Source organism: Passer montanus, unplaced genomic scaffold (genome assembly GCF_014805655.1).
Source record: "Passer montanus isolate IOZ18808 unplaced genomic scaffold, ASM1480565v1 scaffold37, whole genome shotgun sequence".
In the NCBI taxonomy this organism is placed as follows: Eukaryota; Metazoa; Chordata; class Aves; order Passeriformes; family Passeridae; genus Passer; species Passer montanus.
Genome location: NW_024368485.1, coordinates 663,386 through 681,715, shown reverse-complemented (window position 1 = coordinate 681,715; position 18,330 = coordinate 663,386). Strand labels below are relative to the sequence as shown.

General features: G+C 39.0%; 1 protein-coding gene across 10 annotated transcripts in view; it reads right to left on the bottom strand.

Annotated features, from left to right (window-relative positions):
• CDC42BPA (CDC42 binding protein kinase alpha) overlaps positions 1 to 18,330 on the bottom strand; it is a 182,675-nt gene that overhangs the window by 13,731 nt on the left and 150,614 nt on the right. For 9 of the 10 annotated variants that reach the window (XM_039717040.1, XM_039717031.1, XM_039717033.1 and 6 more), the window contains 11 exons: positions 17,539 to 17,644; positions 16,652 to 16,788; positions 15,868 to 16,007; positions 14,909 to 14,990; positions 13,636 to 13,852; positions 12,803 to 12,865; positions 11,031 to 11,624; positions 9,065 to 9,162; positions 7,604 to 7,688; positions 6,029 to 6,152; positions 4,598 to 4,715 (listed from right to left, as the gene is read on the bottom strand). In XM_039717040.1, the coding sequence (XP_039572974.1) occupies positions 4,598 to 4,715; positions 6,029 to 6,152; positions 7,604 to 7,688; positions 9,065 to 9,162; positions 11,031 to 11,624; positions 12,803 to 12,865; positions 13,636 to 13,852; positions 14,909 to 14,990; positions 15,868 to 16,007; positions 16,652 to 16,788; positions 17,539 to 17,644 (1,764 nt within the window). Of the gene's footprint in view, positions 1 to 513; positions 654 to 4,597; positions 4,716 to 6,028; positions 6,153 to 7,603; positions 7,689 to 9,064; positions 9,163 to 11,030; positions 11,625 to 12,802; positions 12,866 to 13,635; positions 13,853 to 14,908; positions 14,991 to 15,867; positions 16,008 to 16,651; positions 16,789 to 17,538; positions 17,645 to 18,330 lie in introns of those variants that run through there. The other variant, XM_039717039.1, reaches the window with a different exon arrangement.

Sequence of the window (18,330 nt, the reverse complement as noted above, 5' to 3'; positions counted from 1 at the left end):
TCCAAAATGGTCCAGGACAGCAGACTTTGCTGAGTTCTCTGCAGAGAACTGGTAGCAAAGCCAGCTACATTCCTAAAAGCCAATAAGGGAGATATGGCAGTGTCTAAAACCACAAGCTAAAAAGCAGAGGGTAGGCCAGCTGCAGATCATGAAAATATTTAGCCAGCATTCATGAATGTGAGAAAGCCACGATATGGCAACATTTTAAAAATGAAACTCCATGGAACTTCCTCCATAGACTCCACCATTAGATGCATGCATGGGGTTCCCATTTTCTTTAAAGAATACCAAATATAGATAAGTATTCATTTACTCTAAAAGTTTCTCAATTGAAACAAGCAAAGCTTCACACATCATCTAGAATGGAAGTAGAATGGCTCATGTTTAATGAGGTCAAACTGAAGCATAATGTTCAAATATAATGGCAGTCAAGACCAGCTTTTGTATATAAAAATACTTAGGCATGCAGAATATGAAAGCAAAATCAATCCTGTACATCTGATGTACACAGAGAGGTGGTCTGTGCTGCAGTAAGTGCAGTTCCAGATTTCAGATCTTCACTACAAAGGAGCATCCACGATAAAGTGGCTTCAAGGGACAAGAGGGCAGAAGGGAGGCCAGACTGTACGGCCAGGTTAATTGGTGACAGGCTGCTAGGGAAGAAAAACATGTAAACAAATAAGTTTGGGGATACACTAACAGGAACGATTCCAAATTGTACAAAACAAGACAACGACCCAGATCCACAGCAATAAAACACAAATATGTAGTGATTACTGCTCTGCTAATAGGAAACAACAGCTTCTGCTTTCTGGTGTGTTGCAGCCCACAAATTTGCGTGCCAAAGCCAGACCATGAGTGCTCACCATGAAGAAAAGAATGATGCAAATTCACAGTTGCCTGAAACCCCCTAAATCTGATCTCTCTCTGAGCCTTGGGCATGGTTCTGCCCAAACACCAGGGCTCTACTGAAGTCAAGGGTGTCTGTTCATGGAAAGAGCAATGTGGGACTAGGCCAATAGACTGCAACTTCCACAAACACATCAGAGTGTCTGGTGCATACCAAGAAAACTGGAAAACACTGGAAAATAACACTCAGAGAAAGCATCTTTCTCCCTCATGTGGCTGCACCAGCAAGGGCAAACAAACAGGTAGATATGTTGTACACAAACAGGCACCTGATTCAACACATCAAATAGTGCAGAAGGTTTAAACTCTCCCTTTATTCCAGTTACAACACAAATTAAACTCTCTACAGCTGGTCTTTTAAAAGACATCATTAAAACAGTGGTGAGCAGAGAGCAAGCAGGCTCTGCACCCAGCAGGCCAGGCTTGGAGCAGCACAAGTGCAGATCCCCTGCTGCCCACAGACACAGCCCAGCCACCCATCAAGGGCCATCACTCCCAATCCTAACTCTGCTTCTCTCAGTTCTTGGTTTTTTCCCTAAAAAAGACAGTGGGGCTGAAGTGGTTCATTTTTTTCTGATTCACATTGCATCTATGAAGTGAATGTGTGTATATTAATGAATAAATATAAATACACACATATACATAAAACAGTCATTTCCTTTATAAAGTTCACCCATTTGTGATATATAAAAGCTGGGCTGAGCCAGCTATTTAGCTTGTGACAATCTCATTCAACACAGAGATTAAAATACCTATTCTCTATTAAAACCTATTTATACCTAAGGACCCTTTTGCCCATACAGCACTATATTGACTTCTGTGAAAGCTCAATGCTGGGTGAAAAATTTCTATTGGTAGATCCAGCCAAATCTGAAGGTGCTCAAATAAACCAGAAGAAACTGCAAATGAAAAGTCCCACTCCACTTTTTCATGCACTTTCTGCATGCCAGTACCCCATAAAAAAAGAAGCTGTACCACCTAAAATAGCTGCAGGAAGAGAATTTAAGAAGACTATTAGCCTTGCACTGCTTGCTACCCCCAGCCTCAGCCCCAAAAATGTGTTTACCATTCACTTCCACAAACAAGAACAGGCATTCCCAAAGTAAAGTGCTGCAATCTTTCCCAAAGTTTGTTAAAAATAAATACTTTCTCTTCTGAACCGCACTAATCTATTAAAAAATACAAAGGAGATGTTCCAGTTGCAAAATCAGGACACACACTTAGCAGCACAGAAACCCCCCAGTTTTTCACCTTTTGGGAATAAGGTATGAAACTGGTGAAATAATTCCATGTCCTGGAAAAGGAACCACCATACAGATGAACTGCACACAGGGCTGGATGATTATTCTTTACCTTGTGTACTGATTCTCCAGGAAACATCCTTTGTTTCCATGCCCTCTTCTGCTTCTAAATTTTTTTCCAGTAAAACATTAGCCTCTACACATAACCTCAAATGCCCACACAACTCCTTTTCTTATATTCTTGTGCCTGAGAAACAAAGTTCTTAGTCTGGAATGGATTAAATGGAAACTCAGTCCAGGAAAATACCTTACAGGAAGCTGTTGGAAAAGAAAAAGCTGCCTGAACTGAAGTTGCTCTTGACAGAACATTTATTTCCTAATTTCAAGTTACATTTTCAAATTCACACACTTTCAAGTCCCGTGCTTGATGCAATTCTGTATCAATTAAGAACACAAATACAACATGACATTGCAAGGAACTGATGGAAAAATACACAACACATTTGCTTTGTCTTGCAGCAACATCTCCCAGCATTAAGACTGATACTTACTTCCCAAAAGGAGGTTTTAATAATAACAACTTTTAAAAAGAAGCTGCAGCAGTGGAACTAGTGCAGGAATCAACTGTACATTGTACACATTTTCTAAATCTTCTCATCACTTTTAAGTGTGGGAAGAGACTCATGAATTTTTTCAAAGCATCACATTGATTGGTAATAGCACAGTACCAGTCCTAACCTGAAACAGGACCTGTGAGCTAATACAAGGCAAGTGCAATTAGAATGGGTCCAAAGCTGAAAGCCATTGAGAGATGATAATGTTGAAGAAATTATGTAAAAAATCCCCTTCTATAGATAGAATCATTCTTTGTTTTACATTTGTCAGATGTGGGACTTGATTAAGAGTCCTTGCAGCTTTTGAGTGCCACAAACTTTCAGTTACTGATGGTGTGACACAGGATGACTTCTGCTCTACCTATAGAGGTAACAGATTATTTTCTCTGCTTGAGAAGAGCCACAAATATTTTAAAGAACTTACCAGAAATGCAGAAATGAAGAAAGGCTCTGATCTACATCCTGCCCTGAAGCAAATGATCATTCTCTGTCTAACATTAGACACATGCAACCTTGTATGCAGGTAAGAGAAACATACCTGCCAACATCTCTTGGATTTGTCATGTGTTTTTTAGAAACAGTGCCTTCATTATGTGTTCATTTATGAAAATTATCATTTATAAAAATACACACAATACAGTACTGTTTTTTTCTCATTACACCAAATATATTTGTTATTGAGAGGCTTCTCAGAATGTGTCTAATATGAGTTTTAAAATAAATCAAAGTGCAGACTTTACAGTCAAGTGCAACATAAAAGTACCATTTCCTTCAAAAGTGAGGTAAAATGAGTATCCAAAGACCAGAGATTAGGCTCCTGAATGCATGCAACTGCATGTTGAGCTTTATTTTCCAGTCTTATTTTTGTTTCCTTTGCACTTTTCAGTATCAGAATATCCCAATTTCAGCACCTACTTCCTGCTTTCTGCACAATCTCCAAGTAGTAACAATGATAATTTTAGACAGCAGTTCTGTGCTAATGAATGTTACTGGAACAAATTTCATCTGTTTTTATCACAACATCTCATCTTTCTTACAGTGCTAATTAGCATCTTCTGAATCACATCTGTGTCATTGTGGATGTGCTTAAGAGAACAATAAAGAACACAAACACACAAAAGATGCTCAAGGTAGCTTGAAGCAAGCAGTATGGTACTTCCTTATGAGCAAAGCATTAATTAGTCTTTAGCTCACCACAGATTTCAGTAACTTCCAAGTGATCATTTCCCACATCAGGTTTTATGGAAATGAACATGTGCTATTGTAAGTTTTCTTTTTCCATTTTTCAACTTAAAAGGTTCAATTTTATGCAAGAAGTTCTGTTTCACTGAGACAATTTGGAGAGAACAGGAAAGCTAGCACTTGGCATGGGAAGGAATTTGAGCAGTACACATTATTGAATTGCTACAGGAAAACAGGCTGTGAAGAAATAGGCTAAGTTGGTGCTAGAGATGGGAGGAGAAAAAAGGAATTGAACTACAGCTCACCAAGAAGGGAATTTCTCTTTCCATAACCACAAAGAGCACAGGCTCAAATCATGGCAATTTTGCACCTTCATATGGGTCATAAAAGTTATCATCAACACTGTGAGGCCAACCTGTCTTAAAACTCCAGAGGCATTAGGCACTCCTCGTTCTCTGCTCAATGCTGATCATGCTCCTTGCTTAAATTTTATTACATACAGCAGAGCATTTTTAGCTCCATTCCCCTCGTTACACTGTTCCTGATAGGAAATATGTCACTGATTACACCTTAAAATTGCACTTGTTTTTCTCTCACTTATTTGCATCCTCTGCAGCAGTCAGTCACTCTCACATGTCCTTTTGTACTTACCATTGGGAGGTCTTTGAGAATCTGTATGCCATCTCCTGGACCCATATGTGCTATGTGGTTAAAATTAGTTGGGTTAGAAATTAACTTATTTCTCATTTCTGGATCACGTAGCATCTCCCTGGAAGAGAAGATACTTTGTTTAGGTATTTCCTTTGAGGTGAGGGTGGGCATTTATAAAACACATACAGCTTTGATTACCAGCTATTTTCAAATGGGAATTAACCATGTTTTTCCAACCTAAACAATTCCATGAGTCCGTGACACTATTTAACCATGTTAACAGTGATAAATCCCTGCTGTCAGTACTGGTGTGGAGAAGGTTCCAGCTTGAAGAGAGGGCAAGGGGCCAGGATAAAAGAATGCTGTTTGCAGCTTAACAGCCCATGCCCAGTAGTTACTAACATTCACAGAATGAGCTGATAAAAGGTTCTGTAAGATGAGTAAAAGCCAAACTTCATTGTGATATATTACAAAGTGGAGATGAAAATGAAGTATAAAATATGAAAATAGAATTAAAATAACACTGCAGTACCTTTCTCAGTCTGTGGTCAGAATTAAAAGCTCTTCAAAATGGCAAGGACGCATTTCAGAACTCAGAATAAATAAACATTTTAAAGAGACCAAATGTCAATCAACTCAGAAAAGGCAAGAACAAGAAATGGAATTTTATCTCCACTGCATACAGTTGTTACTTTCCTTAGAGCCAAAAAGAAAGAAACAATGGTGCAAGATGCTGGGAATTTGACAAGTGAAATACTCAGCTCTTGGAGTGTGGCTTAGCACAGTAGCAGGTCACTTCTAGTGAGTGACAGCAAATGGTCAATAACATCCTCTGCAAACACTGCCAGTAGTGCAGACCTGTTTTTGTTGCCATTTAGGAAAGTATTTGTAACCTGCTAAACACTCCCATCAGAAATACACCCTGCAGTCCTATGTTCCCTAAAGAGGTGAGTTTTGTGAGTTTATAGAAACTTCATGTAGTTAAATCTATAAACCAAAGAAAGAGGTGTCCTGGAATACTGCTGAGAGGAAAATCACCTTCAGAAAAAAAGGCAGAACCAGAGTCTGAGAGTAATTGATCCATATGCATAGTTAGCAAAGTAATCTCCTTTTGCAAAGTGTTTATTGGAGAACTTTATATATACACAGTGTATGTGCACACCTATGCACCTGCATACAGTATGTGGAGGCATGCATTCCAAATTACAGCTGTTTCACACAATTCATCTGAACTAATTGTGCATCCAGCAATCCATACCCAAACTGTGCTGACACAAGTTAAACACTGAGCATTAACAGGGTAGAGAAGAGACAGCAACACCTGAATGGCCACTCCAGAAAGCCACACAGTGAAGCACGACCTTGGCATCAGCCAGTGTCCATCAGGGCCCACAGGCATGGACAGAGGACAAGTACAGGTGGAATACAGACCTCCTCTGCTGCATCCTCTCCTCCTCGGGCACGCGGAAGGAGTAGCGCCGCTTGTTGTTGATGTTCCGCACCATCTGCTTCCGGCTGTTGTCGGACGTCTCAGGCACCACCAGCTCGTCCCCCTCTGAAACAGCACAAAGGTGGAGATGCAGCCATTAATGGGATTTGAGTTTCAACGCTCTACCTCTGCTCTGCTAGTGCTGGACACCACCCCTTCCCCATCAAAGCTGAACAAGTGTTCATTGGTTTACGGGTTCCCTTGGCCACTCTCTACTCTGTTATGCAGCAACACACTTAAACCTTCTTCACACACGAGCTGCCACACCTGTGTTCTCAAAACACCACTGATACATTATTTGAAATAAACATTTAGGTGGGCAGGAAGGGAATCTGAGTCTTGTCTCAAAATTCCCACTGAAAATCACCAGAACAGTTTTGTTCTGCCAACGGTCTGGAAACTGAATGCAAGATTCTCTTTCATTCATTCCCTGCTCCAAAGAGAACACTGCTTTTGACATGTTTGAACATCAATGTATTTTGATGCAACTGTAGGAAAAGGGAAGATTTTTTTCCATGTGTGTACATCTGGCCAAGGGATCTTTATTGAAAACATAAAAAGGAAAACAATGATAGTCACACAACAACTGTGTGACTTTGAATGAATGTTGCAACTGTTCCATCTTGTTTCTATATAGGGAGACTAAAGTGACACTTAATAATCTCACTGCTCACTGACAAAACAGTTTTGTATAGAACTCAAATCTCTTCTTTCCTTAAGATCAACTCTAATGTTCAGTCTTTATTAGACTTGAAAATTCTCTAGACATATTCCAGCATAATTCTCCTCTCTACCACTGCCATTCCTTTTATACTAATTTGCTGGCAATTGAAATACGCACAGAGACAGTGCCAACAGCAGTACATTCTTCTAGAGTGGTTATTTCCACTGTTTTCAGAAAGTTGTTAACAAAAATTTATAGCTTTTGGTTGTTGAAACAGAGCATGTCCCCCCTCCACCTAAGAGGTTAAACAGAAGTTTAAGGAAATTCTTCAGGAGCAAATGAAATGGGCTCTTGAAAGTAAAAAAAAAAGTCAGAAAGACCCATAACAAAAATAGATTTTTGAAGCTAAAGTTGTGGCACACAGTCATAATAAGTTAGGAATACACTATACTACTTTAAAATGCTTGGGAAGCATTTGTTAAATATAGTATTAAAGGTTAAATATAGTATTGATTTTAATCGGGTGCTGCCAAAATGACTGCTGAAGTTTTTAATTGTGCAGACTTTTTTAGGCAGTGTTCTGGCAGGTGATCCCACATTAGGAGGGAGCATCCACTCATTCTAGTTTCTAGTTCCAATCTTCATTCAAGTCTTCACTGAATATTCATAAGGCAAAAAAAGTTCAGAGAAGAGACAGCACTGCAATCACTGTGGAATCCATAAGCTTTGGCTTTTTCCCAAGTTAACAAGCACACAGATGTTTAAGAGATTCCTCTATGCAATGCACAGATGCAGACAAACGCTCTTTCTAAACAAAAATGTGAATGATGAAAATTGGCTTCCCTTTACTTACCTGCCATTTTGTTTTTGAAATATATTAATCTGACTGTCTCCAGGCCTAAAAGGTTTAGTGATCCTTCTGTATTCAAGGGTCGTACCTGAAACAAGGAAACAGTCCTTGTAACACTCCCAAGAGTAACAATTTCAAGTCATTAAAGCCACAAAGAAGAGTTCAAAATTATTTTAAACTCTTATTTTTTTGAGAATGAGTACAGAGAGGGTTGTCTAAAATTCCACTTCAAGACACAGGCTTAATACCATTCCTCCCAGCATTTAAATTAATAGTTGTGTTAGAAGCCTGCTTCATATATCAACTCAATTTTTCCATTAGATGTACAAAGCAATAAGCTAAGCTTTTACTTTGTGTTAGTACCATGTCAAAATAATGCTCTGCAGCTTGATAAGAGCACACACAGACTGCTAAAACCTACTGGTATTTGTGATTTCCAACATAAAAGTGAAAGAGGCATTCCACACTCTGTAAAATGTGTTAGAAATAGACTCTTCATAATAAATGGCTATTTTTGAGACTCCTAAGTGTAGTAATTCTGTTTGCTGAAAGTAGCTTCGTCCATTAAAAAGGAAGTCTTGAGCCAAACATTAATCAAAGTATTAAATCACATTCTACTGTGTAGGGGGGAAAGAATGCTCCAACTGCTTAATAACTCAAAGATTGGACACCAGAAAGAACTTCCCCATAAAAGTTCAGATTGGTTTCTCTTCAAGATGGTTAATAGCTGAGCACCTTGATCTTTGCATTATGTATCCTCACAGCACTGCCTGAATATCCTGGTGTGCATCTGGCACGTGGGAAATTGATATGCAGAGACTGAATGACCAACACAAGACCACAGGGGCAATGTCCTGCAGCTCTGTGTCACTGGAATGCCAGTAAAGGAATTGCATTGACCCTGATACAAAGCTGAAGTCAGTCTAAACCACACGGAAAAAAACTGACTTGTCTCTTTTCTTTCCAAATACAGCTGAGCAAACACCTTCTAAATACCAAGGAAGTGTCAGTTTTCAGAAACATCTTCCTTTTGATAAGCGATCCAAACTGACATCATCCTGTTTTTGGTGTTTCCACTGCTTGAAACAAAATGTTCTAACCCTGTCTGTCTACCACATGTTCCAGAGCAGCAGGAGATGGATTTTTGAAGGCATGTGTAATTATCTTAACATCCACCATCCTCTGGTAATAATCACAATCAGTCCCAATGAAGCCATATGTAATTAGTGCCAATTAATTCCTCTCATTATTACAACAGTATCTCTAACATAGCCATATGCTCCAGATTGACTATTCATCTAAACCAGTGCAACCACATGAAAAACACATTCTTCTATTTTCAACAAAAATGCTTGAGTTTCTTTGCAGTAGCTCTTTTAATTCAATTATGTTCCCACAAGCAGTTTTAATGAGCAGTATTGGTTCTGGACACATTCCTTGGCCCACACTGAAATGGGCAGTTACCTTTTTGAGAGGAATAGTTTGAATCCACTCCATGGAGTTCACGTCGAAGACATCAATTGCATTTTCACTGTACACAGAGAGGTATGGTGCATTGTAACCTGGGAGGGAACGATGAGGCATTGTGTCATCTGCTTTTGAACATGGCCGAAAGAGACAATTTCTTACAGTTTAACCATATTTATTTAAGAAAACAAAACCAGTGCTCCACAATCCAACACCAAGCTTTGAAGAATGTGCTTGAACTCAAAAATTACCAAGACATTTATTCTAAAGACAAACCAGCACCAACCAAAAACTTACAACCTCCGTGACTTTTAAGTTTGCTGAAAACCTAACTACTTTCTGAATTGTAAGACATGGTTTACTCCGCCAAATACTGATGTATTGCAAAGGTTTTTTTCTCCTAAAAGCCCCCTTTTTAATAAGGGCTCACATATTGTAAATTATGTGGTAGGAAAATACTCTGCTCTATTTAATAACTGCCAGTTGAATGAACTGAGCTCTGAGCCTTTGGACTATGCACTAAATGAGCATCACTTGGAACTAAGCACCATGACACAGTCATAAAAATCATGTTTCCTTAACTTTAATTCTCTCTTCTCATTTTCTGGATTGTAAGGAGAAGGCTGCTGCTACTTATCTGGCACATTTCCCCAGGATGAAATTTGTTTCACTGGGACCACTTCTAAAGGAGAATTCACTATTTCCATGTCGGCAACAAGACTGCCACAGTCTGCCAAGACTAACAACAGCATCCAAGTTGTGCTGAAATGTAACAGCTTTTGCTATAAAATACACCTCCATTCTGAGTTGGAAATCATCATCAAATCACTTCATTTTGGGCAATCGAAAAACTGTCACAAATAACAATGGCAAGTATAGATGAACTATGTGAGAAAACCACACATTTTTCAATCTATCACATAACCTTCTGTCCTGATTCATTCATTGTCTGAGTACACTGTAATAATCAATTGTATAAGATTGCTTGAAATCCAGAAGTGGCAAACACCCTGTAAATGTTGCTCCCTCCATACTCAGAAGGGCCTTCACTCAAACAAGGTGAAATACTGCTCTCCCCTTTACAGTGTGACTGGACTGCTGCCACAGTGAGGTAAGAAGTCAGACTATTCTAAAAATGAACACAGAACTAGGCTTCTTTAGTACTCTAAGTGCAGATTTGGCTAATCTTTATCTGCATTCAGAAAGACCTTAAAAAGAAGATGATGATGAAGACATTCAGGTTTGGTTTTTTCCCTTTGAAACTGTCATAGAGATAAAGCCCCAGCTTTGAAATAAATGTTTAACAGACCTTGGTGGAAATGAAAATCTTGAAAAATTACAGTACTTTTCCTTAAGGTTATGAAAGATATTTTTTATATTGCCTCCTATGCATTGTATTTTGGAAGAGGAGAGAGAGACAGGAGGGAAACTTAGTGACTTTTTGAAAGGGAGAGAGGAGATGAAAAACAAGGCTGTTGACAAAACCTGCTGAGGAAGAGAGAAGGAACAAATAAAGAAAGAAAAGACAAAATAGACTAGCAAGTAGGAACAAATACCATTAGAAAAAAGCAAGTCAAACTACCAGATCCTAATGACTCTCAGCATGAAGAAAGTTGGAACCAAGGTACAATCACATTCCAAGACTTTAAATAACAACAGTCCAGCATTGGTGGTAGCAAATACATAAAGCTCCCATTAGCCTCTGTTGAACCTGAAGCTTTTGGCTGTTTGAGAGTTAGAAATCATGACTCATGATTCCTCTTTGTGTTCCAGCAAGCATAGGTCAGTGCCAGAGTTGCTGAAACTAGCATAAATGAGGATTAAACCCTCTGACTAGATTAAAAATGGTGACAGGGGCTGACAGCATTCATTAACCTGTCAGGTAATTAGTTGTGAACTCCACCTCCCATGGATACCAACACAAGGATACCATCACTTCACACACACACAGAGCACAACTCACAGCAAGAAGATGGAGTTGCAGGCCACATCAACTCTTGCTGCCTGGATCTTCGGCCCTGGCAGTCGACGTAAACCCCGACGCTGCTAAAACACAGCAGGTATTCTTTATTTGAGATCTCGACTGCACAGATGGCATCAGTTGGCTGCTGTGAGATAAACGAGAGCGTGTGGTCGTCCGGATGGAGCAGGCTGTACGGGCTGCCCTCTCCGTGGAGGGGGTATTTTAGGAAACCTGACTGGTAGCCTACACAGAGGCGGTCGCTGAAGATGGACATCCACTGGACGTTCCCCTGCACCTGGATCTCCTTGATCTTTTTGTGGCGTGTCTTGCTCTGATTTAGTTCGTAACAGAGCACCTGCCTTTTCATGGCCACACACAGGCAGGTGAGGGCTCCGTGGCGCACGTGTCCAGAAACGATGGCCTGGCAGCCCTTGGTCTCTGCCAGCTTGTAGAAGTCAGTCTCCCTTCCATCCAGGGCGGCCATGGGGAAGAGCCGCACGTGGCGGTTCCGTCCTGAGATTACGGCAATGAGCTGCTCGCTCGGGATGAGCTCGATCTGATGAACCTTCTTGTTGTCACCAACACGGATAATCTCTGAAAGAAAAATCAAAACAACCGCCCCCCCCAGACACAATTCAAGTAAGTAATGGTGAAGTGTGAATTGATTATAACGTTTATTTGTAAAGATGAACTAGGAAAGAAACCCAAGTGTGGATGCCATGGGACAGAGAGAGAAACGGCAAGCGTTTCTCACAGCGGCTTGTGAGAATTTTTAGGGAGTTGTAAGGATGTGATAACTTGTTAAGTGTAAGCAATCTGCAGGTGGTATTTTTCTACTTCATCTTGCTGTTCTTCTCAAGGACAGTGTGTGAGGAGGGTGTTTTTGCTAACTAGCCAATCAAACAGAATGTATCTCATCACTCTATAAAAATCGCGTAGTTCTCGTGAACAAAGCCTTCTTTTGCTCTTTCTACAATACTGCCTCCTGCCTGTTCCTGTGTCATTCTTGGCGCAAGAATGACACCCAAGAAATCCCCTTTATTGCTTTCCTGCAATATTAAAAAGTAAAGAATCAAAACTTGTGTTTTAATAACACCAGATGTGGCAGTTCTGGATAAACCTTTGGCTCTTCCTCATCAGAAATGGGAGGAGCAGATCTGATGCAGTAACAACTGTATTATTTCAGTATTCATTTCAAAAACAGTTTACTGACTCAAGGAAAAGCCTCAGAGCTGAAATATACAATTAAACATGTCATTTGTGAATTAACTGGGGCAATCTGTTAGCACATCCTGCAGTGATGCACAGAAGTTTTCATTTCCAGTACCAAGGAGGAGGTTACACAAAGGATTAAGCCACGATTCTTGCTGAGGTGCACAGCAAGAAATTCAAATGAGGGAGGTTCCTGCTGAATATACAAAGGAAGTGTTTCACTGTGAGAGTGATTTGCAACAGGCAGCCCAGAGAGATCATGGAACCTGTGTCCTTGGGGATTTTCAAAACCCAGCTGGATAAAGCCGTGAGCAACCTGGTCTGAAATCAGTATTGAGACAGTTTGGGGGAAAATGGAGAAAAAAAACTTCAACTGCATTCCAAAACCTTGCTATTGGAAAGGATACCCAAACCAGAGAGCACACAGAACACTTTTTGGTCTCTCATGGAGCTGTCCAGCTGGTAATGTAGTAAATCATGAACAATGAAACCAGGAGATACTGCATAAGAAAAATATTATTTAGTATTAGGGAAATTATTACCAGTTCCTAGTTTCTTACCATCTTTGGTGACATGCACAACAAACAACCCTTCTTCATTTCCCAGAGCTATTCTTTCATGGTCTATGACATTAAGAAGAAAAAAAAAAAAAAGGTCATTTTTATTTGGAAGTACTTTATGAATCACATAAACAATAGTTATAATTCTCATTAACAGAAACCATTTTTATAATATATTGAAATAATTGTATATAAAGCCAAACCTAATATATTTATATATTTAAAAAATTGGCAAACGCCCAAACTTTGAAATTTCTGAAAAAAGAAGTCTTTTCCCATTTCTCCTGTTAAAGTAACAGCTAGAAACATAATTTTTAACAAACTGTTCAGAGAACTTAAGTCTAGCACCAGCTTTGAAGTAACTATACTATTATATTGAAATAATTTAGATAATCAGAGTTTAACATATTTTATGCAGTAGTATTTGAAATTACTAAATTCAACCTCTGATCTTAAATTTTCTCTCTGGTCTCACCAGCAGATTTTAAAGCGAGTGATTTACACCTACCCTATAGTGCTAATTTTGCCCAGTTAGGAAATTATGTTTACAGAGTAACAAAAGAGGAATGTCCAATTCTCAGTCAAAATTATTCATAATTATGAATATTGGTGAATAATTATGAATATGGGCGAATAGATGGAATATTCTTAAAAGATCTGACAAAAGTGCTGGGTACTAACTTGCACTTTGCTCTTAGGCCCACACACATTTCCATATGGGATAAAACCACTACCTACTACTCACTATTCAGTAGATATTTTTTTTCCCCTAAAAAAATCATGCTTTTAGCACACCCATTTCTCTCAGAGCTTTCTTCTTAATAACTTCATACCTATGATTGCTGCTGACTGTGTTGTTTTGATGAGGGGCAAGGTGCTGTCATAAGCTTCTTTGGGGACATAGACTGAGCGATCTTTGAGTTTGTTCTTCTTCAAGATCCTATGCAACTCGTTCAGCACGCCCACCCACTTGCTTTTTTCATTCTCACCATCTGCTAGAATCAGGATTGAACACTTGTTACTGGATGCAGAGAGCTGGGAGGCTGTAACCTGCAAAAAAATCAAAACATAAAGTCACAAGTGATAAATTATTTCCTCATGATCGTTTTTAAGAGGGAATCAGATGCCTGTATATGCCCTTTTAATTAGTTGTCTGAATTAAGGCAGTAAAATTTCTCCTCAGTTAATAGAAAACACTCTTATCTTAATCAAGAATCCACAGCAGAAAACCAGATGTGAATATTTTAAAGAACAGAGAAAATGTTGGCTTTATTTTGAATGCATTTTTATTTATTTTATAATTCATGAATGTCTGTCCTAAATAAGGCAGTCGATTGTTTCTCACAGCAATTTTATAACAAAAAGCATTTTTATAAACTTTTCTGTATTTTTAACAGCTATAGATTTCATTAATAATTTTTAATGCAATAGGAATGGCTTTCATTGAAAGAATTCTCTATGACCCTTTTCATGCATTTGATACAGCTATTGTAGATAAAATGGAAAGCCCCTTTTGTAGGTTTTATCTCCTCTAAGCACACTGAGTGATGAACAGTCTAAAAACTGGAACAACAGTGACTGAAATACAAAGGCACAGTAAAGAAATTATAGTGGAGCTGATAAGACATCAAGGAGATTTCGCTGAGGTCAAAGCTTTAACAGAATATCTAACAAAAATAAGAATATTAGAATAAGTCAGTGATGGCAAAATTCAGATACTAGACATAAACTTTGATGAGCATTTTACACTAAATTTTTATACTGACTATCTGATGAATGGGAGTTTTCAGATATCCAATGATACATTTAAAAAAAGTATAAAAAATAAAGATTTCAGCAATAACCCAGTCAGTTAAATTGAGAAGCAGAGGGCAGCTTGAGGAAATGAAAACGTACAAGGTCACGATGAACAGAAGAACTTCAAATGACTAAGAAGAAATGGAGGAAAATATGTCTCATTGTGAAAATGAAAAAATACAACCCAGATCCCTATGCATTGCTGCTGCTGCCATGGATTCCACAGGGGCAGAACTCGCCAAGGAAATGAAATACTGGCAAGCTGTCACAGCACACATCACCCTGTGAAACCCAGGATGTAATACTCACCCTAAAGATACAGGGGATATCTTTCCGATTTGCATGGATGACATCTGAGGCCAAGACAGAACTCACTGAGAATTCTTCATCCCTTATGGAGACCATAAACATAATTGGAAAAGAGTTAATAAGCAAAATCTGTATGTTTGGATTTTACTTTTTCAATAGCCTTGTTTAGTGAAGGAAACAAGTCAGCACTGAACTCTGATTTTTACAATTATCCTTTCATCTGTATCTGAAGATAAAACTCACAAATGCAATGTTGCATAATTAATTCCAGGCAAATGCTGATGGAGATAAATCTATTCAGATATTCTGTAACTGTTTTTCATCTGTATAAATTAAAACCTTGCAAGAAAAAGGTCCAACTTAAAAAATAAGTCAAACAAAGAACAACCTCTCCAACTCTAATAAAAATCCAAACTCACCTAGAAGCTATAACCTTCAGCAGTTTGGGGCTTCCTGGATAAACTAACTTAGATTACAGATGAGCTTTATTTAGTTGCTATGTTAGATATTCTCAGCCTTCAGTGAGGCTGGTAGTATTTCAGTAATGCTGAAGAGAGTGGGAACAAACTATTCAGCCCTTCTCAAGCAAAAATTCTAATACATTTACCCTATAACAAAGTTTTATGTCTTTCAAAACTCTATTCAACCCCCAAATGGTGTTATTTTTAATTCTTTATTCATTCCAGATCTTCTGCACAGCTGAACAGATGCTCTTTGCACATGATGTAGTACTGGAAGTTTAAACATCCATATAGGGACAAACAAGTGTCGTTCAGGCTAACTCCAAATAACTGCTAACTGCTGTTTTATTTTTTTATCCCAGAAAATTAGTGCCTTTCAACATGGATTAAAGGGTTTCATAAAAGCTTTGGAGCTTGCTTACTGATTTGACAAAAAGGAAAAGCAGAACAAAACCTCCCAGTGCCTCTGCAAAGCTCCCCCAGCAGCAAGCAGCTTACCTCATGTCTATGACCTGACTCACTACCACGCTGGGCTGAGATGCTTTTCCTTCTGCTACATCATACAGGAAGAGCTTAAAATCACAGATCACTGCCAGCGCTCTCTGCCAACCCTTCTTTACTCCAGCTGGCTTTGGGACCTTTAGAAAAAAAAATTCTGATCAACACTCTGTAAGTTTAGATGCAATCAAAAAATCAAAGAGCACAAAAATCAGTTTGCTCATCTGGGCTGGAAAGTTTTGATTCAGTGATGACGTTAAGCAACATATGCAAGGCCCAGGAGCAGTAAGACCAATAAACACAGACAGGCAGACAATATATTACTTAATAAATTAATAGCATCACAGATTCTTTCTTCTCATATAATATATTCATTCAGAGCTGTATTAAGAAGCATGGAGAAAAAAACTCATCTCTAGTTGGCCACAGAATTATAGCCAAAGCTCTGCTGAGTAAATCTTTTAATATTTCTGTGCAAATATCCACACCAGTAGCCACAGACAGTAGTAGCAGAAAGATTCAAAAAACACAGAGGCTGGAAGATGATCTGATCTCTAGAGATGGAACTACTCAAGACCAACCCAAAGCACACTGACCAACAGAGATGGAGAGAGGATCACTGCTGACAATGTTAAGAGTTGCTTTGTGAAAATCTAGGTCTTACATTTCCAAACTGCTACCCTAAGATGTAATTGAATCTATCCCCCAATATTCAAAGTAACAGCAGCTCTGTAAAACAATTAATTTAATGTAAGTGCCCCAAATGCAGCTGCCTCCTACTTACTCGGACGTGTCCTTCATAAGCTGTTCCTATGCCTTTCTGGGGATCTATTCCCAAAGGTCCCTTAGTCTGCTCAGGAGGGATTGGACATACTGCAGGAGCCTTGTCTGCACAGGTCACGTGGCAAGAGAATCCACACACTTGTGAGGAGGAGAAGAAATAAAAAGATTTGATGGTTATTTCTTGTGCAGTGCAAAAGTTGTGATAATGATGATGAGATTTACAAAGAAATCCCCTTTCCTTTTTTGACCAGCATCTGAATAATCTCACTGAACTTTGCTACAGACAGAAATGTAAGTCGGCACACAGCAGAAGTTCATGTTTTTATCTGCTCTAAATCCTGAATTTCTCTTTTTCAGATAGTTTATGGACACACTTGCTTTCATCCAGATAATAAAGAGCCTAAGAGAATCTCTATTATGTCCTCTAGGCCCAACTCTACTAGTAAACAAAAAAATGGAACATCCTTTAAATAATAAGCACCATTCTGTGTGCACACAAACAAGAATAACTGCCATTCAGTACCAATTCTGTTTCTTTCTGGAGCAAGTCAGACTAGATGTCTTAAATTTTGCTCTGCAACCTACAGCAAAGCTTTATCAGTATGCCTGACCACTCGGGGGTCACCTGTGGCCCCTTATTGCTATTTTGAGTACACTGAACTAAGCTCATCTACCACCAACTGGAATAAGAGTGTCCCCAGATAACTGGACAATCTCTTATGTATGTTCTAAGTGTTTGGCTTCTACTCTTAAAGACTGAAGCATGAGAATATACTGCTATTCAAAATACAAGCAGTAGACTCCTCCGTCACCACTCTACATTTCCTGTGCCATTTGCAGCTGTAAGAACTTCAGTTCACACTTGTTTGTGCTCCCCCAAGTGCTTACCTTCACAAGTACAGCCCTGTCGTATCAGACCAACCATCAGGGACGTGCACTGATTGCATTTTGTTGGTGTGTTAAAGGATTTCACTACGAACTGGTGAGCCTTAGGCTGTGAAATGAGCAGACAAGGATGTTATCACCTGTAACACTTCTCAAGTACAGTTATTTCTTTCACAGACAAGAGAGCATAGGTGCATTTCATCAGGCAGCTTGTTTGTGCTTGCTGAAATGAGATCTGAGCCAAAGAAAATTCCTTATTACTATGCCCACTGCTGATAATTTAAAGCATCCTCTGTAAACAGAGCCATGGAAACTGGACCCTGTCTCAGAACATGAGTTTGCTTCCACTGCAGACAGGAAAGCTGCCCAAGTGATTCTGTTACACTTTAGAAGTTGAAAGTGTATTATCATATGCTTGGAGGACATTTGATTGTCACCAGGTCCACCCATAACAGTATTTTCTAAGCTGCAAATTCAGTGCTCCTCTCTCAGAAGTACTGCCTTAGTTAAAAGAAAAATAGCAGACTTTTTCAAAATTTTAAATTTTATGCCAGAAAGCCCTGACAGAGCTGCCCTCCCCCCGCCTCCCTTTACGGTGTTTAGCAGGGGCAATTCAGAACACTCAATCTAAAGGTAAGAGCTGAAATTGATAGACAAAGTTGATTTGAAAGGATTTCTCTTTTTTTATTATTCCTTGGGAACACAGAGTACATGAGTAAGTGGTTTCATTCTCTCCCTCTCCTCAAGGATGGCCATGCTGATGCTGCTATATAAAGGCTAAATGCCCACATAATG